Below are 23,141 nucleotides of genomic sequence, written 5' to 3'. Positions count from 1 at the left end.
CGCTGAAGCAGAACGTGCGCACTTAACTGCTGTGCCATCTGGCCAGCCCCCTTTTTTCTTTAAGATTAGTACCTGAGCTAACAACTGTTGCCAATCTTTTTTTTTTCCTGCTTTTTCTTCCCAAATCCCCCCAGTACACAGTTGTATATTTTGTTTTAGTTGTGGGTCCTTCTAGTTGTGGCATGTGGGATGCCGCCTCAGCATGGCCTAATGAGCAGTGCCATGTTCGTGCCCAGGAACCAAACCCGTGAAACTCTGGGCCTCTGAAGCAGAGCGCGCAAACTTAACCACTCGGCCACAGGGCCAGCCCCTACTCTATTATTTTTAACTCTCATTCCAACAAACTGCTGATAATAGTATTGGACAGAATTTATTTGTTTGCCAGCTTTAGTATTTTATATCTTTTATTAGATAAAAGCCTGTTTCTTAAAAGGCTATTTTTTCTTTCTAACATTCAAACAAAACTTTTAAAAAAGGGAATGATCTCCTAATGTGGGGAAAAGGAAAAAAAAACCCAAACCCATACCCAATGCATCTTGAAAACTGAAGAACAATTTCCTGGCTCCAAATGGACTATCAGTCCATAATTTTCTATACAAAAGATAAGAAGCGATGACAAAGAATGAGAATATCAATTAGAATAAACATGTTTTCCAGAAACACTCTTACCAGTTCTCCCTCAGGACCACCAAAATCCAGATACAGATTTCTGATGCCATCATCAGCAGACATTTTCAGCCTTTCAAAGGGGTAGCGATACAATATGCTGCTGGAACCTCCATTTTCCCTGGAGATAGTGAACCCATTTTCATAATGGACATTGAGTCTTACCTCTTGGCCATTTAACGTGCAGCCTGTTGAAGACAAGCAAAAAACACCATTAATAAAGTTCCTACTTCAATTACCAAGTGGAAAAGGAATCTTCTGACTTCAAAAAAGGAATAAGAATCTTTTCTTGAGAGTATGTGATACCTAATCTACTTGGAACCTCCTATAGGGAGTTCTGTTTTGGTTACTCGAGTCAACATCTTGATTGAAATGAGGAAGAAGTTATCATAAGTCTCCTGACGTCTGAGCTGATTCAGTTCAATTCAGTGAGTATCAGCTGTACACTTGTGCTGGCAGTAGGCTGTGTGTGGTACTCGAGAAGTAAGAGGCATGGTTCCTGCTCTCAAGGACCTCATAAATGAATAGAGATAAACATGAAATCCCTAACTGTGTAAGGTAGAATGTATAAAACATGACTAAACACCAAACTGAATAAGGCAAAGTCAAGGAAATGTTTCCTGGAGGAGATGGAATTCAGATAGGCCCTAAAGAATAGGTCAAAGTGGACAGGCAGTGAGAAATAGGAAGAAGGTTTCAAGTAGGCAAGAAGAAGGAATAACCAAAGGAGAAAAGGCAGAGATGTCTTTCAGGGGCAGTAACATGGTTTGGTTGGTATTTGGGAAGAGGATAAAGATAATGTTTATCAAGGGTAAAAGCTATAGTCAGCAAAAGTCATATAGTCAGTCCTATTAAAGACAAAATTCAAAGGATGTATCTGAGTTGATAAGACAAAAAAACTTGGATCTGTAAGACTGGCAAATGTCTTCTCTCAAGACTGGTGAAGTTCCTGTTTTACTAACATTTGAGCACAATTTTTTGTTGTTACTACAGGGGCTACGTGAGAGGCCCTGTGAGACCTGGGAATTAAGACAAACCTCTGAGAGCCAAACTTCAAATCACCTAAGGGATCAGAGTCAAGCTATCCTTGGTCACTTTAAACAGAAAGAATGGTTCCCAAACAAGCAAGTCCTCATACTCAGACCAATGTACTCTTTCGCTGGACATGCAAAAACATTCAATTAGTCAAGGCAGCTGATATGTTTAGGAAATAAGGGAAAGGAATAACAAATATTGGCAGTGTCCCTTCTCAGCACTACTCAAAGAAGAGAGTTTTGGATGATGGACTTTGAATATTAGTTATCCTCAGAAAAGGAATCTTACGGGGAAATATGGAAAAAATTAACTACCTGGAGAAGGATCCCAATGTGATAATCTCTAAATGAATGGCTGAGGGGTTTGGAGGAAGAATAGACTGATCCCAATCAATGCAACCGGAGTACAGTTTTCAAGAGAATTTATTCTATTAACATCCCTGAAGCTATAGCATAGTCAAGGGTATTGAGATCTGTTGAGAAGAGAGGGGTCAGTTCTAATCTGGAAATGAAAAGTTCAAAGAACAAGGATCCACCCAAGTCCCTGCAGCACTGGCAGAGAAGGTGCAGTGCAGGCAGGCGAGTATTTCTGCCTACAGTGTGTCACTAGGGGGGCAAGATCAGGTGATCACAGCTGGCAAAGGCAAACCATTAACCCCCCAACAAGCTTGTCGTATAAGAGATTTCTTACATGTTCTCTTTAGGATTGTTTCCCTCAGGAAGGAAGGAAAGGAAAGCAAATGTCAGTGTCTGTGTGTATTACTTTAAAAACAAAGAATATTTTTTATGATTACCACAATCCTTGAAAAGGAGAAGTAAACGTCATACTGAATATGTTTAGGTTTAGAATTGAGTTTGTTTTAGTTTAAAACTTATAGATAATATCAGATAATTTTGAATGAGAGTATAACTGGCCATAAAAATGTTGTGCCTAATAGTCTTAGTTAAATGGTTTCTCCCTAAATAGTATATAAAAACAGTTGAGGCAATGGTGATTAAGTACCTGCCACCTCTCACCCTCAGAGGGTCTCAGGAGTGATGAACCAAAGAGAAATAAGCCTCTGACTCTGATTTAACGAGAGAGAGACAGACAGAGAGAGACACAGAGAGAGAGAGAGAGAGAGTGTGTACGTGTGTGTGCAGGGCAGGCACCTGTGAGAAGTGGCCCTATTCTGATGGGAGAGGATCTGGGGCCCTCTGCAACCTGCCACTGCCATTACACCCCTAAGCATCTCTCCCCAAGAGCACCATTACCTCCACGTTGCTAAATCTGACCTGCTTCTTCAGCCCTCATCTTGATACCTATAGTACTCATTGTTGGCCGTCTACCCAGCTTTTATTTCTCCATTCTTCCTTTACAGCCAAACCTCAATTTTATCCAGGTTTCTACTCTCTCCTAATGTGTTCCAGGGAAGATAGCCTCTGGGACAACCAGAGCATGGCTTTCCCCTGGTGATTTTTGTTGGTCCATATGAACCAAACGGGCTCAGTCAGACTGAAAAGAACTATGCTTGGGAAGAGAAGACCTCCCCCTCTTTTACTCTTGCTGTCTCTCTTTCTTTTTTGTAAGATAATACATTTCTTTAATATTTAATCTAGTTTTAGAGGGCATTTTCTATTATTTTCAGCCTAAACCATCCCAAATGATACATTTAACCCTACTTCCATTCCTCTCCTTGAAATACTCTTCCATGACATCACCATCTTCGCCCGCCCTAGTTTTCCTTCTACTGCCCTGGCTACTACTTCGCAATCTGCTAAGTGGAGGGGATATTGGCTTTTTCAGACCAAGGGGATATTGTTGAGTGAAATGACATACATTAAAGATCACTTTCTAAGCAGCTCCCTAATAGTAAAAGATTTAGTAAAGCTAAGAGGAAAAAGGGCTCATTAACTAACAATAAATCTATTAGTGTTACAGCAAGCTGAACACAGGTTAATACAACCTATGTTTTCTACTTTGTGTCTTTTTAAATGAGACACTGCTGGTGGTTACCAGTGTATCATGAAGGACAAGGACCCTAATGTCAAAAATTCTATGCTGCAAATCCTGCTTCTGCTGTTCTGGGACCAGTTACTTGGTAGGAGGGCTCTGGTGGGGGGGGGCTCTAGTGTTTCTAGCAAGACACTTTAGCACCTGCAGGACCATGTCATCCTGGGTTCCTCCTGGCCTTCCAGAACAACCCAGAAGGGTTTGCAGGTTCAAGCTGGCCTGACTGCCCAGGAGTCTCTAAGAGAAAGGCTGGGGCAACATTCTCTGTTACTGCACACAGGAAAAGCCAGTGATCAAGTATAATCAATGGGCTAATCACACCCAGGGTTACAAAAAAGAACATGACTATGTTCCTTTCTTATAGCTATTTGGTCAAAGGCATGAAGCAGGTCTTATTTATTTTTATTTCTCTCATTACAAAGCACAGCACTTTGTAAATAATAAAATACTCAGTAAATATTTGTTCATTTAATGAATTAAGAGAAACTGATACTATATGTCCTCCAGGAGTTTAATCTGGTCATGAGAATGAGCCATTTTGGAGGCTGGCCCAGTGGCATAGTGGTTAAGTTCGTGCACTCCGCTTCGGTGGGCTAGGGTTCATGGGTTTGGATCCTGGGTGTGGACCTACACACTGCTCATCAAGCCATGCTGTGGTGATGTCCCACATACAAAAAATAGAGGAAGATTGGCACAGATGTTAGCTTGGAGACAATCTTCCTCAAGCAAAAAGAGGAAGATTGGCAATAGATGTTAGCTCAGGGCCAATCTTCCTCACACACAAAAAAAGAATGAGTCATTTAGAGAAGGAAATGTCAGGGCTCAAGGCACTGGTTTTGGAGTCAAAAAGACCTCAATTCAAGTCACAGCCACACTAACCCCCATTCTTTTTTTTTTTTAAAGTTGGCACCTGAGCTAACAGCTGTTGCCAATCTTTTTTTTTTTTTCTGCTTTTTCTCCCCAAATCCCCCTAGTTCATAGTTGTATATATTTTAGTTGTGAGGCCTAGTCGTGGCATGTGGGGCGCCGCCTCAGCATGGCCTGATGAGCAGTGCCATGTTCGTGCCCAGGATCTGAACCAGCAAAACGCCAGGCTGCGGAAGCAGAGCATGCGAACTTAACCACTTGGCCATGGGGCCGGCCCACCTCCGGTTCTTTCATGTTGAAAATGGAGGTAATAGAACTTGCCTTAGAAGGTTGTGTATTAGGGTTAGAGGATACATGTAGCTCACATTTATGACTTATAACAACCCTGACATGCACCTATTATTCTGTCCGTTTCTGTCCTTCCTATTTCAAAGGCAGGGGCTACACCTACCTTATTTATTTTCGTATAGCCAGTAAAAGCACAGAGTATACACATACTCAATCAATATTTGCCGAGTAGATGAATAAAAAGGGATTCAAGAGAATTTCTATGAAATTGAGAACATGGTGAAACTCTTTCCTCATATATGCTAACAATATAAACACTTTAAAATGCCCATTTTTCTTCTCCTCTGGCAGATTTTCTGCATATTTATTAATAAAACTCCTACCTATATCTTCTACTTCTTAGTCTTCATATCACCAAAGCTATAGAAATATAAATTATCTTCATAAAGTTCTTGTATGATTTAACAACTTTAACAGCTTGGGTAATTGGTATGATGAAATTAAGCCTTTAAAAGCATACTTATTAAAGTTCAAACAACTACACACATATATGCATTTTCATATTTTGACAAATTTTGACATATTATGACACATGGAAAATGGTTTTGTGTACCTGAGGGAGTTAACTGCATTCTTTGCCTAGGCATCTTGAAGTTTATATTTGCTAGAAGGAAAAAGTCCTTGTGTACCAGAGGGATCACTGATCAATTCTACTATAACTATAATCTAATAAAGGTTTAAAACTAAATGAACATTATGAAGATCATGTATTGCATTCACTAGTCAAATCTTGTAGGTAGTCAATGAAATTTAACTATAACCAAAATACATGAGACAAGGAACAGAACTTAACTGATTTCTTTTTGTCAACTTCCTGACTTTCTGTAGGCCATAAATATCTGACTATGTGGTACAATGTGCCAAAACTAGTGTTTTTTCCTCCCCTGAGGAAGATTAGCCCTGAGCTAACATCTGTGCCAATCTTCCTCTATTTTGTATGTGGTTCGCTGCCACAACATGGCTGACGAATCGTGTAGGTTGGCGCCTGGGAACTGAACCTGGTTCACTGAAGTGGAGCATGACGAACTTAACCACTAGACCACGAGGCTGGCCCCATAAAATTACGGTTTTAAAGAAACCTTTCTGAATCCCCCAGCAATTTAACAGAAGGTGGTAACATGCATCTGAAGGACATTTTGGGTTATGTATGTACGTATGTATGTATATATGTGGATGTGCACACCGAGTACACACATATTAAGACATAACGGACTAAGTGCACACACTCACGGGTGCACACATACACACACAAACACATTTTTTTTTTTGAGGAAAATTGGTCCTAAGCTAACATCTGTTAACAATCTTCCTCTTTTTTTTCCTCCCCAAAGCCCCCCAGTACATAGTTGCATATCCTAGTTGTAGGTTCTTCTAGTTCCTCTGTGTGGGACACTGCCTCAGCATGGCTTGACTAGCGGTGTTAGGTCCGTGCCCAGGATCCAAACCGCGAACCCCGGGCTGCCGAAGTAGAGTGTACGAACTTAACCACTCACAACTTAAACACTCAGCCACAGGGCTGGCCCCCAAACACATTTTAAAGGACTCCTGGCTCTCACAAAGTGGTTTACCTTCAGCCAGTTTAATATATCTGGCACAGCTCTAAATACAGAGTAAGTGATTAGTAAGTACATAAGTTGGCCTGAATAGTGGAAATGAAAGCATTACCAAGGTAATATTAAAATACAGCTATGAATGAGAAAAAAAAAGTTCAAAATTACCAAAAAATATATTTCTTTTGTCTATGTAAAAATATAAGGAACCAGCTGGTTCTTATTCTCCCTCTCCTCAAGCCATCTGTATTTAAACAACTGTGAGCCAGGGACTGGATAGATTTTGATTTCCTGCAATATGAAGTTTAGCTGCCAGACACCACAGAAACAACACAAAAGTTAAAAATGTTAAAAATCCAAGTTGCATTCTTTGTTTTGGGAAGCATATCTCTATGAATCCTCGAAGAAGATATGGTGACCCCAGATGTCAGTGAAGGGCCTGAGGAGAGTGCTGGCTGACCCCTTGGAGTCCCCACAGGAACACAGAGCATCACAAACTTTCACACTGAGGACATGCCAATCCCAGAAAGCACATTCTGTGGCCAAAATAAAAACCAGAACCCCACAGCCCTTAATGTTGTAATAAACCACTCCATAGAGAAAATGGGTGGGAGATAGACAAGTGAGAAAGACAGTGTAGATGTGTGGTTCTAGCAGAATCTAGCTGAAGGTCTTACTAGTTATTGGTGTCATTGCTTGAATCATCATTGTGGTTGTGAGGGAAATAATCAGCAAGTCCTAAATAGTTGAAGAATTGTGTCGTTTTGACAACATAAAAAATAAACTGTCCCTGGTGCTAGTGTTAGAAGATGACCCATGGAAATGCTGCCCATGCAGTTCTAAAGCCACGGAGATCCCTCACTTTCCAAAAGCAATGGAAAGAAAGATAAATCACAAGATATTCTGCTCTTAAAATATTTTCTCTTTTTATATAAATTCTGTAAAACTAGATTTATAAAATAAGGTATATAGAAAACAGGAGCAAAATTAAGTAAACCAACTTGCAGCCAAGATACTCAATGTAATTCAAACCATATTAGAGACTCTAATTGTCTCTTCGTTTTGACTATTTTCTCTTCTTGTTAAAATGAAAAGCAATCTGGAAAAATCTATACATATATATATATATATATACATACACACAAATATATGCATATGAAACCATACCCCCAAATTCATACGTATTAGCCACAAGAGGGCACTTCAACAATGGAAAGAGACTACCAGGCTTATTTCCTTTAGATGCTTATTTCAGTATCAGGCACACATTTTTGAACTTTTGAAGCAAAACTCCTCTTCAAAATATTTTATTTTTTTATAGCCATTAGCTTTGTGATACGCTCATATTTATCCAAATCTTAGATTCCAAATCTTCTTAAACAGAGGGTCCATGAATCTAGTACTTAGTAAACAAATCTTTACACTATCAAATACAGATTAAAATGATGAACAGTAAAACTGCCATCTGTGTTATGAGCGTGTTCAGAGCCATGTACAAGGCTTAGGAAAACTTTGCTACTAAAACAGAGAAACTAGGTTTCTTTCCATCATGATCACTTTAAGCTGCCATATTTCAGAACATTTTTAAGTCTGGAACACATGATAATGGTTTCTACTTTAAAATAAAATATAACAGGTCCATTTAATTACTCTTAGAAATGAAATGCCACGATGTATACCTAGAGAGACTTCTTTGATCAGCTCAGCAGCAGCATGGCAACCTTGAACAAGTATCCTGGTCCAGGTTGACAGATCTCGATGTGTCTCCACCCTGAAGAGATGCATCTCAATGCCCTGCCGAGAGCCTGTCCTGGTAGCAAAGGTAAGGTCAGACCCAAGTGAGGGTGATCGACATCCGGAGCCAGAATGAACCAATCTAGGACCACAAACAGAACAAAGATCAAAAGTAATCAATGCATTGTCAGGGGAAAATGTCAGCAATTTATGCCGACTAACAAGTAGAACATTATAAAAGCCACCAGCAGTTTTTGGATAAGTACATTTCAAAATTATAATCTTTGAAGTAGATACCATTCTGTTTTCCCATAAAATGACCCCTGGTATCACAGGCAGAACAGTGGGCTGGATTGGTCAAGGCCACAATTTCCCCTTGGCTTTTTATGCTCCCAAGAGGCTGTGCATATCAAAAAAAGATTCAATTTTTATTAGGAAATGATAAGTCCCCATCCATGCATAGCCTCCTCTATTACCAATATCACTTACCAGAACGGTACATTTTTTACCAAGGATGAACCTACATCATAATCACCTGAAGCCCACTGCTTACTTTAGGGTTCACTCTTGGTGTTGTACATTCTATAGGTTTGCACAAATGTATAATGATATCTATCCATCATTATAATATCATACAGAGTGTTTTCACTGCCCTAAAAACCTTCTGTGCACTGCCCACTCATCCTTCCCCTCTGTCAGCAACCATTGCTCTTTTTATTGTCTCCATAGTTTTGCCTTTTCCAGGATGTCATATAGTTGGAATCATACAGTATAAAGCCTTGTCAGATCAGCTTCATTCACTTAGTAATATGCATTTAAGCTCCCTCCATGTTTTTCCATAGCCTGATAGCTCATTTCTTTTTAGCACTGAATAATGTTTCATTGTCTGGATGTACCACAGTTCACTTATCCATTCACTACTGAAGGACATCTTGGTTGCTTCCAAGTGTTGACAATTATGAATAAAGCTGCTATAAATATCTTTGTGCAGGTCTCTGTGTGAACTTATTTTCAACTCCTTTGGATAAACCACAGAGCAGGACTGCTGGATTATATGGTAAGAGTATGTTTGTAAGAAATCGCCAAACTGTCTTCCAAAGTGACTGTACCATTTTGCATTCCCACCAGCAATGTATGACAGTTCCTATTGCTCCACATCCTCACCAGCATTTGGTGTCATCAGTGTTCTGGATATTGGCCATTTTAATAAGTGTGGAGTGGTATGTCATTGTTGTTTTAATTTGCATTTCCCTGATGACATAGGATGTGGAGCATATTTTTATATTCTTATTTGCCATCTGTATATCTTCTTTGGTGAGGTGTCTGTTAAGGTCCCTGGCTCATTTTTTGATTGCATTGTTTGTTGTCTTACTGTTGAGCTTTAAGAGTTCTTTGTATATTTTGGATAACAGTTATTTATCAGATGTGTTTTTTGCAAATATTTTAACCTAGTCTGTAGCTTGTCTTCTCTTTCAAAGAGCAGAAAATTTTAATTTTAGTGAAATCTGGCTTATCAATTATTTCTTTCATGGATCATGTCTTTGGTATTGTATCTAACAAAGGCATCACCATATCCAAGGTCATTTAGGTTTTCTCCCATGTTATCTTTTAGGGGTTTCATAGTTTTGCATTTTACACTTAGGTCTATGATCCATTTTGAGTTAATTTTTGTGAATGGTGTAAGGTCTGTGTCTAGATTCATTTTTTTTGCATGTAGATATCTAGTTGTTCTAGCACCATTTGTTGAAGAGACTATCTTTGCTCCATTGTATTTGCCTTTGCTCCTTTGTCAAAGATCAGTTGACTATATTTATAGGGATCTATTTCTGGGCTCTCTATTCTGTTTCATTGATCTATCTATCTATTCTTTTGCCAATACTACACTGTCTTGATTACTGAAGCTTTAAAGTAAATCTTGAAGTTGGGTTGTGTCAGTCCTCTGACTTTGTTTTTCTCCTTCAATATTGTGTTGGCTGTTCTGGGTCCTTTTCCTGTCTCTATAAACTTTAGAATCAGTTTGTCAATATCCATAAAATGACTTGCTAGAATTTTGATTGGGATTGCATTGAATCTACAGATCAATTTGGAAAGAAGTGATAACTTTACAACACTGATTCTTCCTATCCATGAACATGGAATATCTCTCCATTTATTTAGTTTCTCTTTGATTTTGTGCATCAGAGTTTTGTAGTTTTCCTCATACAGATCTTGAACATATTTTGTTAGATTTATACCTAAGTATTTCTTTTTGGGGGGTGCTAATGTAAATGGCATTGTGTTTTTAATTTCAAATTCCACTTATTCATTGTTAGCATATAGGAAAGCAAGTGACTTTTTGTTGTTGTTGAGGAAAATTAGCCCTGAGCTAACATTGCCACCAATCCTCCTCTTTTTGCTGAGGAAGACTGGCCCTGAGCTAACATCCATGCCCATCTTCCTCTACTTTATGTGGGACACCTGCCACAGCATGGCTTGACAAGCAGTGTGTAGGCCCACACCCAGGATCCAAACTGGCAAACCCTGGACTGCTGAGGCAGAACATGTGAACTTAACTGCTGCGCCACTGGGCCAGACCCAGCAACTGACTTTTGTATATTAACCTTGTATCCTACAACCTTACTATAACTGCTTATTAGTTCCAGGAGTTTTCTGTCGATTCTTTCGGATTTTCTACATAGAAGATCATGTCAACTCCAAACAAAAGTAGTTTTATGTCTTCCTTCTCAATCTGTATGCCTTTTGCTTCCTTTTCTTGCCTTATTGCATTAGCAAGGACTTCCAGTATGACATTGAAACGGAGTGGCAAGAGGGGACATCCTTGCCTTGTACCTGATCTTAGTGGGAAAGCTGTGTGTTTCTCACCATTAAGTATGTTAGCTGTAGGTTTTTTTTGTTGACAGTTTCTACCAAGTGGAGAATGTTCCCCTCTATTCCTAGTTAACTGAGAGTTTTTATCATGAACAGGTGTTGGATTTTGTCAAATGTTTTTTCTGCATCTCTTGGTACGATCATGTAATTTTTCTTCTTTACCTTCTTGATGTGATGGATTATATTAAATGGTTTTTGAATGTTGAACTAGCCTTGCATACCTGGGATAAATCCCACTTGGTCATGGTGTATAATTCTTTCTACACTTTTTTGGACTCAATTTGCTAATATTTTGTTGAGGATTTTTCCATCTATGTTCGTTAGAGATATTGGTCTGCAGTTTTCCTTTCTTGTAATGTCTTTGTCTGGTTTCAGTATTAGGGTAATACTAGCCTCTTAGGATGAGTTAGGAAGTATTCCCTCTGCTTCTATCTTCTGAAAGAGATTATAGGGAATTTCTTCCTTAAATGTTTGGTAGAATTCACCAGTGAATCCATCTGGGCCTGGTGCTTTCTGTTTTGGAAGACTTTGCCCTTTTTACAAAAATTAATTCCAAATGGATCTTAGATCTAAATGTAAAATGCAAGACTTCTAGAACACATCTTAAGAGAAAATCTAGGTGATCTAAAAAGATACAACACTAAAGCCATGATCCATGAAAAGAAAAAATCAGTAAGTTGAACTTTATTAATTAAAAACTTCTGCTCTTCGAGCCAACCCTGATGGCCTAGTGGTTAAAGTTCAGCACTCACTGCTTCGGGGGCCCAGGTTCACTTCCTGGTTGCAGAACCACACCACCTGTCTGTCAGTTGCTATGCTGTGGCAGTGGCTCACATAAAAGAACTAGAACAACTTACAACTAGGATATACAACCATGCACTGGGGCTTTGGGGAGGAAAAAAAAAGGGAAGACTGGCAGCAGATGTTAGCTCAGGGCGAATCTTCCCCTGCAAAAAAACAAAAAAACTTCTGCTCTTCAAAAGACACTGTTAAGAGAATGAAAAGACAAGCCACAGAGTAGGAGAAAATATATGAAAAACATATATCTGATAAAGGACTGGTATCCAAAATATACACAGAACTCTTAAAACTCAACAATATATAAAACAAAAAACCCAGTTAAAAAATGAGCAAAAGGGGCTGGTCCAGTGGCATAGTGGTTAAGTTTTCACGCTCCATTTTGGCAGCCCAGGATTCACTGGTTCAGATCCCAGGCGTGGACCTACACACTGCTCATCAAGCCATACTATGGAGGCATCCTACATACAAAATAGAGGAAGATTGACACAGATGTTAGCTCAGTGACAATCTTCCTCAAGCAAAAAGAGGAAGACTGGCAAAAGATGTTAACTCAGGGCCAATCTTCCTCACTGAAAAAAAAAGAGCAAAAGACCTACTTCTTGATATATATCTAAAAGAACTGAAAATAGGCTCCTGAAGAGATATTTCACGCCCATGTTCACTGCAGCATTATCCACAATAGTCAAGAGGTGTAAGCAACCTAAATGTCTAATGACAGATGAATGGCTAAAGAAAATGCAGTATATACACACAATAGAATATTATTTAGCCTTAAAAAGAAGGAAATCCTGTCATATGCTTCAAAACAGATGAAACTTGAAGACATCATGCTAAATCAAATAAGCCAGTCATAAAAAAGACAAATACTGCATGATTCCAGTTACATGCTTCCAATATCCAAAGTAGTCAACTCAGAGAAACAGAAAGTAGAATGTGATTACCAAGGCCTGGAGAGGAGAGGGAAAGGGGAGTTGTTATTCAATGGCTCAGGAGCCTCACTTTGAAAGATGAGAGAGCTCTAGGGAACCTGTTGCACAATAATGTACATAGAGTTAACACTACTGTACTGTACGCTTAAAAGTGGTTAAAGTGGCAAACTGTATGTCGTGTGTTTTTTACCATAATTCAAGAAAAATTTTTGAAGTTAGCAAAACTGAAAAAAAAATGGGCAAAAGAGCTGAACAGACACCTCCTCAAAGACAATATATAGATGGCAAATAAGTATATGAAAATCTGTTCATTAGGGAATTGTAAATTAAAACAATGATATACCACCACACACCTATTAGCATGACTAAAATTCAAAACACTGACAACACCAAATGCTGACAGGAATATAGGGCAATGGGAACTCATTCGTTGCTTGTGGGAATGCAAATGTACAGCCACTTTGGAAGACAATTTAGCAGTTTCATACAAAATGAAACATATTCTTACCATACGATCTAACAATCATACTCTTTGGTGTAAACCCAAATGAGCTGAAAACTTGCATCCACAAAAAAACCTGCACACAAACTGGAAAAATGCCCTTTTCCTGAATGAAGAAGAGTGTAGGAAGAACAGGTTTGTTGGAGAAGTACAAAATGTGTTTTTAGAAATATTAAATTTGAGATAGCAATTAGCAGTCTCTGCCACAATGTCTACTTGCCTACTCATTATTCATTCTCTCATTCTTCCTTAGAAATAGAAGATTTCTGCCTTTATCCTGAATGACAGTATGTGTGGATAAAAGAATATTTTCCAAACTCCTTTGCAGAAAGACATGCCCAATGAAGTGTAGCTGTTATTGGGTAGGATTTCCAGAAAAACTCCGTAATTGGAAAATAAGGCGGCACGTATGTATCCCTTTTCCTTTTCCTCCTCTTCCTCCTGCCTTCAATTTAAATATGATGGCTGGAGCTTCCACTAGCCATCTTGGGCCATGAAGCAAACTTGAAGGGTAGAAGCCTCTTGCTAAAGATGAAAGATTTCTTTTACATAAGAAAGAAATAAATATCTATTTTACTATTTCTGGTTACTTTTACTAACCGCTGAATGTGCTTCCTAATGATTACAAATATGTGAATGATATGTTAAATAGGCAGTCGGAATATAAGTTTGTGATTCTGTCTGGGCTGGAGATATAACTTTGGGAATTGTCAGTTATGATATTAGATGTAATCACCAGTGGGGTGGGATAGTTGAGAGAGAAGAAGTGTGAGCCCTGGGGCATGTCAATGTTTAGAAGTCAGGAAGATAAGGAGGGATCAACAAAAGGGAATGAGAAACTGTGGCCAAGGAGGTTAGAGGAGAACTGACAGAGAACCAGGAGAAGCCAGGTAAAAAGGGCAAAAAAAGGAGTTCCAAAATATTTTCTTCAACTGTTTTCAGTAATTATATTGTTGGTGATAGGGTTACAGTAGAATAATAGTAGCACTATTCTGATACTGTAGTGTATGTAATACGGGATAAAGCAAATGCGTAATTATGTGATAGTCTAATTTGATCCTCTCTAGTATCCTTGAGATCTGGAATTCTGGGTATGAGAAAAAGGAAAACCAGATGTAAGATAGCAGAGGTTACGTAAAAACATTGTAGTCTCAAATGTGAAATGGAGTATCTGTGTGAACTCATGATGTATTTTATGTTTAAAAAATATATATACATACATACATATACATCCTTACATCCCACCTTTGACCATCAACAAAGACCTATAAACAATAACCAACCCAACAGCAACAAATATCCTTACTGCCCACATTGAACCCCTACCCTTCAAAAAAAAATGAGGCTTCTTGAAAATGACTGCTCTAGAGCAGAAGATATACAAGATAAGTTTGGAATATTCTATCATACCAGACAGGTGGCAACTCTCAAATGCTTTAATATAAAAGTCCTGTCAAAGGGGTACAGGAGGCCCTGAAGAGGCTCCCACTGGCCAAAGATAGGACGTTCTGAACATCAACAAGAATAAACAACAATGGATATTAAATTCACAAGTTCACATATTTTTTAAAAAATTAACTGGTTCCTCAAAAAGTTAAACATAGAGTTACCATATGACCAAACAATTCCACTCCTAATTAAGTACTCAGGAGAACTAAAAACATATGTTAGCACAAAAACTTGTTTACAAATGTTCATAGCTATATTATTCATAATAGCCAAAAAGTGGAAACAACCCAAATGTCCATCATTTGGACATATGATGAATGGATAAACAAAATGTGGTATATCCATATAATAGAATATTATTCAGCCATAAAAAGGAAAGAAGTTCTGACATAGGCTACAACATGGATGAACCTTGAAAACATTATGCTAAGTGAAAGAAGCAGACATAAAAGAACACATATTGTATGATTCCATTTATATGGAATAGGCAAAACCACAGAGATAGAAGGTAGATTAGTGGTTGCCGGGGCTAGGGGGAAGGGGCAATAGGTAGTGACTGCTAATAGGTATGCGTTTTCTTTTTGTGGTGATGAAAATCTTTGGAATTCGATGGTATTGATGAATGCACAACCCTATGAACTTTATAGTATGGGAATTATATCTCAATAAAGCTGTTATAATAAAAATAACTGAGCATGATGGGAGGATATTATTGAACCAACTCAATATAATGGAGAGGGTCCAGTTATTGGTAATGACAAGCTCAGCATCATGATAGTGTTGGTGAGTGATGGAGATAGTGTGAAGGACATCATTGAAGGAGAAGAAACCAAGGAACTGAGAGTTCGGAGTAACAGGATCATCTACCTAGATATTAAAATCATTCAAATTCTAGGATTCTGTGGAGGGAAGAGGGAAAGAGAAAGGAAGAGGATGGGAGAGAAGGAGAAAGAGAAGGAAGGAAAGAAGGGGAGAGAGACAGAGACAGAGACAGAACAAATGAACATGAATCAGGTGCTAAAATCTTTAAGGGGTAAGGTAGAATGAGCTGGTAGTCTTGAGATGATATCAACAAAGAAAGCATTCAGGTGGTATGGTTTGAAGGTATGAACGCCAAAGAAGCTGGAGGATTTTAGGGAGGAGGGAGGAACAGTGGACTAATAGAGCAACAGGGAGCAAGGAGGACACCTACCCTATTTCCAAGCCCAGTGGTAAGTGGGATGTGGAAGAGACCATTGCTATCTCTTGAAAGAACAGAAGGGGAAGCAGTTCTCTCTTAGAGGACAGCCAGATTTAGAGGAAGAAGGTGAAGAGCATCTTCAAAGAAAAAGTCGAGGATATAAAAGATTTTCCTAATGACTGAGTGAGTTTCAGAGGGCCAAGTGGAAGAGTTTGAGGAAGGAGGTTGAAACTGGGTCAGATATAGGGGAGAGCCAATAGATTTGGTGGGTGTCATTTTCTTCTTCTTTTTTTAAAGATTGGCACCTGAGCTAACAACTGTTGCCAATCTTTTTTTTTTCTTCTTCTCCCCAAAGGCCCCCATTAGATAGTTGTATATTCTAGTTGTAGGTCCTTCTGGTTGTGCTATGTGGGAAACCACCTCAGCATGGCTTGATGAATGGTGCCACGTCCGCGCTCAGGATCCAAACTGGTGAAACCCTGGGCCACCGAAGCGGAGCATGAAAACTTAACCACTTGGCCACGGGGCCAGCCCCTAGTGTCATTTTCATTCAAGGGAACCACAGGAGAAAAGGCCAGAAATAAGACTGATGCCTAAGCAAAAGTGTAAGAAAGGGTCAACATTTTAGCCTCACTCCTCTTTATTGATGTCCATTTGTTCCAGAATTCTCAAAGTGTTCTTGGCAAAGAAGGAAAAGAAAATGTGAAGCAAGAACTTTTATCCTGGGGCCGGCCTGGTGGCACAGCAGTTAAGTGCACACGTTCCGCTTCAGAGGCCCGGGGTTCACTGGTTCGGATCCCGGGTGCGGACATGGCACCACTTGGCAAAAGCCATGCTGTGGTAGGCATCCCATGTATAAAGTAGAGGAATATGGGCACAGATGTTAGCTCAGGGCCAGTCTTCCTCAGCAAAAAGAGGAGGACTGGCAGCAGATGTTAGCTCAGGGCTAATCTTCCTCAAAACAACAACAACAACAACAAAAGAGTTAAACATAGAGTTCCATATGACCCAGCAATCCTATTCCTAGGTGTATACCCCAAAACCCCAAAACATATGTTCACACAAAAACTTGTACATGAATTTTTTTTTTTTAAGATTTTATTTTTCCTTTTTCTCCCCAAAGCCCCCCGGTATGTATTTGTGTATTTTTAGTTGTGGGTCTTTCTAGTTGAGGCATGTGGGATGCTGCCTCAGCGTGTCCTGATGAGCGGTGCCATGTCCGCGCCCAGGATTCGAACCAGCGAAACCCTGGGCCGCTGAAGCAGAGCCCGCGAACTTAACCACTCAGCCGCTGGGCCAGCCCCTGTACATGAATGTTATAGCAGCATTATTCATAATAGTCAAAAAGTGGAAATAACCCAAATGACCATCAACTGATGAAAATGGTATATATCCATGCAATGGAATATTTTTATGCCATAAAAAGGAATGAAGTTGTGACACATGCTAAAACATGGATGAACCTTGAAAACATGATGCTAAGTGAAAGAGGACAGACATAAAAGGCTACATAACATATGAAACATTTATATGGAATGTCCAGAATAGGCAAATCTATAAAGTAGATTTGTGGTTGCTTAGGGCTGGGGGAGGGAAAAACAAGTGACTGCTAATGGGTAAGGACTTTCTTCTTGGAGTGACGAAAGTGTCCTATTATTGATTGTGATGATGGTTGTACAACTCTGTGAACATACTAAAAACCATTAAATTTTATACTTTAAATGGGTCAATTGTATGGTGTGTGAGTTATATCTCAATAAAGCTGCTAAAAAAATAACAGTGAAGTATACATGTGGAAAAACCATTGAGAAAAGCAACTTTCCTTAAGGTCATTTAACTATTCAATATTTTGTTTCATGACAACTATTTAATATAGTTTAATTTATTTCAGTCTACCAAAAATATTTTCCCTATATTTAAGAAGTTCTAAGTGGATCAGTGTAACAGAACAAACATACTACCTCACTTATAAGGAATCACTCAGCAGACAATGTTTTCCATATAGGATCTTTTTTAAAGTTTATTGTATTTTTTTTCTGAGGAAGATTTGCCCTGAGCTAACACCTGTTGCACATCTTCCTCTTTTTGCTTGAGGAAGATTGGCCCTGAGCTAACATCTGTGCCAATATTCCTTATTTTGTATGTGGGTTGCCACCACAGCATGGGGACCAACAAGTGGTACAGGTCCATGCCCAGAATTGAACCTGGGCCGCCAAAGTGGAGCACACTGAACTTAACCAGTAGGCCACAGGGCCAGCCCCTCTATATAGGATTTTTAAAAACCTGGGTGAGGAACGTACATCAAAGATAAATAAATAAAATGGCTTGTTCTTAGCTTCACTGTAGGCTGTATACCTGTAATATTTTTCTACAAATTTGTTGGTTCGTTCCTTCACTCCTCCAATGGTAATCTGAGCGAGAAGACATCAAAGAGCAAATGGATGCTCCTTTACATTTCCTTTAGTTATCAGGGAGTCATTACTGGTTCAGACAAAAGGCAAGAATGTGTCTCTCAAGGAAAAGGGAATTTCTCCTTAATCTACCAACTGGTTTAGCCAAGTTAATTACTGAGTTCTCAGCCAAGTACACTAGAGCACCCAGTACATAGCTTTAACTGTAAAAGTAAATGACTGATGTCTGGCTCATATCCTCAAAAATTCAGATTTAACTGGTTTAGGATGGGGCCCAGGCAACCTTACTTTATTAAAAGTTCTCCAGACAATTCAAAATGTATAGCCACAGTTGAGAAGAACTAAACTAGTGGTTTACCAACTTGTGGGTCCGAGGACACTTCTACACTCTTAAAAACACTGAGTACTCCAAAACGCTTCTGTTTATATGGATTATATTTATTGGTATTTACTATAATTAGAAATTAAAACTGAGAAATTAAAAAATATTAATTCATTTAAAAATAGAAAAAACAAACCTATTTTGTGTTAATATATTAAATAACTTGTTTTTATTAAAATAATATTTTCCAAAATAGAAAAAAATACAACGTGAAGAGTGGCATTGTTTTATAGTTTTTGTAAATCTCTTTAATATTCAGCTTAATAAAAGATAGCTAAATTCTCACATTTGCTTCTGGATTTTGTTGCAGCATGTAGTTGAAATACATAAAGAAAACTCAGCTTCACATAGGTATGTAGTTGGAAAAGGAAGGAATATTTTAATAGCTTTTCCACATAATTGTGGATATCCTTTTGTCCACTGAACCAAAACTCAACAAGCGGTTTCTTAAATGTTAGTTGCAATGTAGGATCTGAAACCTTATCAATAAAGTTTTGTTTTTGGGGGGTTTTTTTGGTGAGGAAGATTCACTCTCAGCTAAACATCTGTTGCCAATCTTCCTCCCTTCTTTTGCTTGAGGAAGATTAGCCCTGAGCTAACATCTGTACCAGTCTTCCTCCATTTTGTATGTGGGATGCCTCCACAGCATGACTGATGAATGGTGTAGGTCTGCACCTAGATCCGAACCTGCAAGCCCAGATCTGAACCCAGGAACCCCGGCTGCCAAAGTGGAACACGCCAAACATTAACCACTCAGCCATGGGGCGGAGCCATCACTAAAGTTTTAATGCATCCTGTTACATTAAAAATCCATTGGTCTCTCTTGCAATTTGAATGGATCTTTTTTACCCATGCATGATTTTGTAATATCATGTACTGGTCATTTGGAAAATATTTTTTCACTGAGTTATGCAGATTTTCCAAATGTTAAAAGCATTTCAATATACAATATCAAAAGTCACACTTGCTAATATTACCACTGATCTCACCAGAAAAGTCTTGGGAAGCTGTCAAGCCCACAGTGACAGATACAAGTATTTTAGAATTCTAATTTTTGTTTGAAAGCTAGAATTTTATAATTGGCAACAAATACTATCAGTGTTTTCCTTAAGTGACAAATTCGTTTTGGTCGTTTTAGAGAAAATTTCTGACAAATACCCAAGTCTGACTAACCACAGTTTGTCAGCCAGTTGTTATTTCAAGTCAAAAATGGTGTTCCATGAAAAAAACCCAGCTAGTTCAGCTTGTAACTCCATCACACATATGTCTTTCTTGAGACAACCATTACACTTCAGTATGCAGCAGAAGCGCTCTGTGAGTACTTCTCATTTCATCTCACCGAATATTAAAAAGATGAATATTCAATGGTAGATATTAAATAAAACTAGTAAGTTTTACTGCTTCAACAAAGACATTTTCAGGTTAAACTGGCATTTTTTCCCCCTGCAAGTCCATACAGTTTGGTGCCAACTGCCTTGATTCATGCTAAGGCACTAGCAATTTTATCAACCCTCAGTGCAAATGTCAACAGTGAAAGAAAGTAAATAACATCTTAGTATTACCATGAAAATAGTTTTGAACTCAAAGACCCCCCTGAAGAGGGGATCCCCAGAGGTCCATGAAAGTATAATTTGAGAACTGCCTCACTGAGCTGATTCCCATAGAACCAACATGCCAATTAAACATTAGCTATCTCAGCAAGAGTTGAATAAGTTTCAAAATTACTCCACATATGATCCAACTAAGACACGGAGTGGGGAAAGTGACAGGGTGTATTCTACCATATTCAGTTTGATTGCTAATCCCAAGTCAGATATTAAAAATTATAAAGTCTAGGAGAATTTTTCCTACAGATTTGATTATGAAATATTTGGCAGAGGGAATCTAATTCAAACCAGCTGCTGGACTCTTGCTGTGCAGCAGTTAGTTAGAGTACACTGCCAAAAGCCCCCCTTTGGTGGGGAGGCCAGATGAGCTCATGCAAAGGCATTTTAGCAGCTTTTGTCCCATAAGTCCCATAAGCACAACACCACTCAATTTTCCACACTGTAAAGTAGCCACACTTTCTTTGAATCTTTTTCTCCTCCAGTCAAACAAAGCTTATAGGAAAAGATTGCAAAATGCACATCCTGCAAAATCCACAGCACCTTTAAAACCAATGTTTTTCTACCCGTATCACGCATCTGGCTTTAATCTCAAGAAATGTGTAAAATAAAAAATAAATAAATAAAATAAAAATCCTCTTCATTTATCATTTCACATTTTACTTAATTCCTCACCAGCCTGAAATACCAGCTATTAAGCAAACACACACACATACAGCTGTGATTTCCAAGAACCTGTAAATGTGCAAGCTAAGATAAATGGTAACCCATGTTAATTTACATCACCCTAACAATGTTCTTTGATTTTTGAACTACAATTAAGTCTTAATTTATCAAGGACTGTCTACTTTTGCAGATAATCAAGGTCCTTAATTTCTTTTCCTTCCCTATGTGTTTACGCTATCACTTTTTTTGGTCTCATCCACTCATAAGAACATGTTCCAAAGTATTAGAAATAGAATTAGTGAAAGTGAACATTCAGCCCTTTCTCATATAAATCTCAAACCCTCTCTTTCCCTCACACTAAAAAGACATGAGCACACCACTTTTTGGCCTTACTTCTCTCTATGGAATCCCTCCTAGTCTGGTTCCACTCTCTGGTCTCTCTCAGTGGCCATACTCTACCCGCTCTTGGAGGCAGAGGATGATTAAGCCCCACTTAATTCTATCATGCAGTGACTTCAACCAATACCAGCTAGCCGACATGGCCACATGGAAAAACTAAATCTCTCTCTGCCTGTCAGCTTTGCTCCTAATCCACTGGTACTTCCTGAACAAGGAGTAAAATATCTCTGCTGTTACATTAATTAAACTTATTAAGAAACAACCTGTTCAGAGAGCTACAGGCTTCACCCATTTAATTAATGGCCAAGTTCAATTTGCAGGTCTAGGTTGATCCAAATAATACTTTTGAATTCTTCACATTTAATATGAAACTTTCACTACTTGTAAAAACTATTGGGTAGAGCTAAGCTCCTCTCTTAACAATGGCCAAATTAAACCAATTATATTATTTATATAGACTTCTTTTGACATATTTTCATTTAATATTAAATAATAATTACTATTATAATTAAAGCAGCTAACACTTGAGCACTTACAATGTGTATAGCCATTAACTCATTTAATACTCACAACCACTCCATCTCATTAGGGTCTACTTAACAAATGAAAAATCTGTGGCACAGAAAGGTTAAGTAACATGCTCCTAATTACCTACTATCAGTGGCAGAATAGGGACTCAAACTCAGTTTATTAAGGATTGGTCTTAGTCCCTTCTATTAAATATTTTTTGGGTTGTTTTAATTGTAACAGCTTTATTGAGATATAATTCACATACCGTACACTTTAACTATTTAAAGTATACAGTTCAATGGGTTTTAGTAATATTCAGAGTTATGCAACCATCACCACATCCAATTTTAGCACATTTTCATTACCCCAGAGAGAAATCCTATATCCATTAGGAATCGCTCCCTATTTCTCCCAACACCTCCCACACCCCTGGCAACCACTAATCTACTTTCTGTCTCTACAGATTTGCCTATTCTGGACATTTCATGTAAATGGAATCATACAGGGGCCAGCCTGGTGGCGCAGAGGTTAAGTGTGCATGTTCCGCTTGGTGGCCCGGGGTTTGCCGGTTTGGATCCCTGGTGCGGACATGGCACCACTTGGCAAGCCATGCTGTGGCAGGCGTCCCACATATAAAGTAGAGGAAGATGGGCATGGATGTTAGCTCAGGGCCAGTCTTCCTCAGCAAAAAGAGGAGGATTGGCAGCAGATGTTAGCAGGGCTAATCTTCCTCAAAAAAAAAGGAATCATATAATATGTGGTCTTTGGTGTCTGGTTCCTTTCACTTAGCATAATGTTTTCAAGGTTCATCCATGTTACAGAGCATATCAGAACTTCACTCTTTTTTATCGCTGAAGTAAATATTCCATTACATAGATATACCATATTTTGTTTATCCATTCATCATTTGATGGACACCTGGGTTGTTTCCACTGTTTGGGTGTTACGAATAATGCTATTATGAACATTCATGTATGTTTTTGTGTGGACATAAGTTTTCATTTCTCTTGGGTATACAACCTAGGAGTGGAACTGCTGGGTCATATGGTGACTCTACATTTAGCCTTTTGAGGAACTGACAGACTGTTTTCCACATTGACCGTTCCATTTGACATTCCCACCAGCAGTGTATGAGGGTTCCATTTTCTCCACATCCTAGCCTACACTTTGCTATTGTCTGTCTTTTTAATTATAGCCATCCTTGTGGGTAGGAAGTGGTATCTCATTGTGGTTTCGATTTGCATTTCC

The 23,141-nt window shown here is 38.7% G+C and overlaps 1 protein-coding gene across 1 annotated transcript in view; it reads right to left on the bottom strand.

Annotated features, from left to right (window-relative positions):
• Window positions 1-23,141, bottom strand: part of SNTB2 (syntrophin beta 2) — a 99,421-nt gene that overhangs the window by 9,635 nt on the left and 66,645 nt on the right. The window contains exons 5-6 of the mRNA XM_070613776.1: window positions 8,138-8,334; window positions 670-854 (exon numbers count right to left, since the gene is read on the bottom strand). Coding sequence (XP_070469877.1) covers window positions 670-854; window positions 8,138-8,334 — 382 coding nt within the window. The remainder of the gene's footprint in view (window positions 1-669; window positions 855-8,137; window positions 8,335-23,141) is intronic.

This window comes from Equus przewalskii, chromosome 3 (assembly GCF_037783145.1).
Source record: "Equus przewalskii isolate Varuska chromosome 3, EquPr2, whole genome shotgun sequence".
NCBI lineage: Eukaryota > Metazoa > Chordata > Mammalia > Perissodactyla > Equidae > Equus > Equus przewalskii.
Note: the sequence above shows the minus strand (reverse complement) of the source record. Positions and strands in the feature narration are given on the sequence as shown.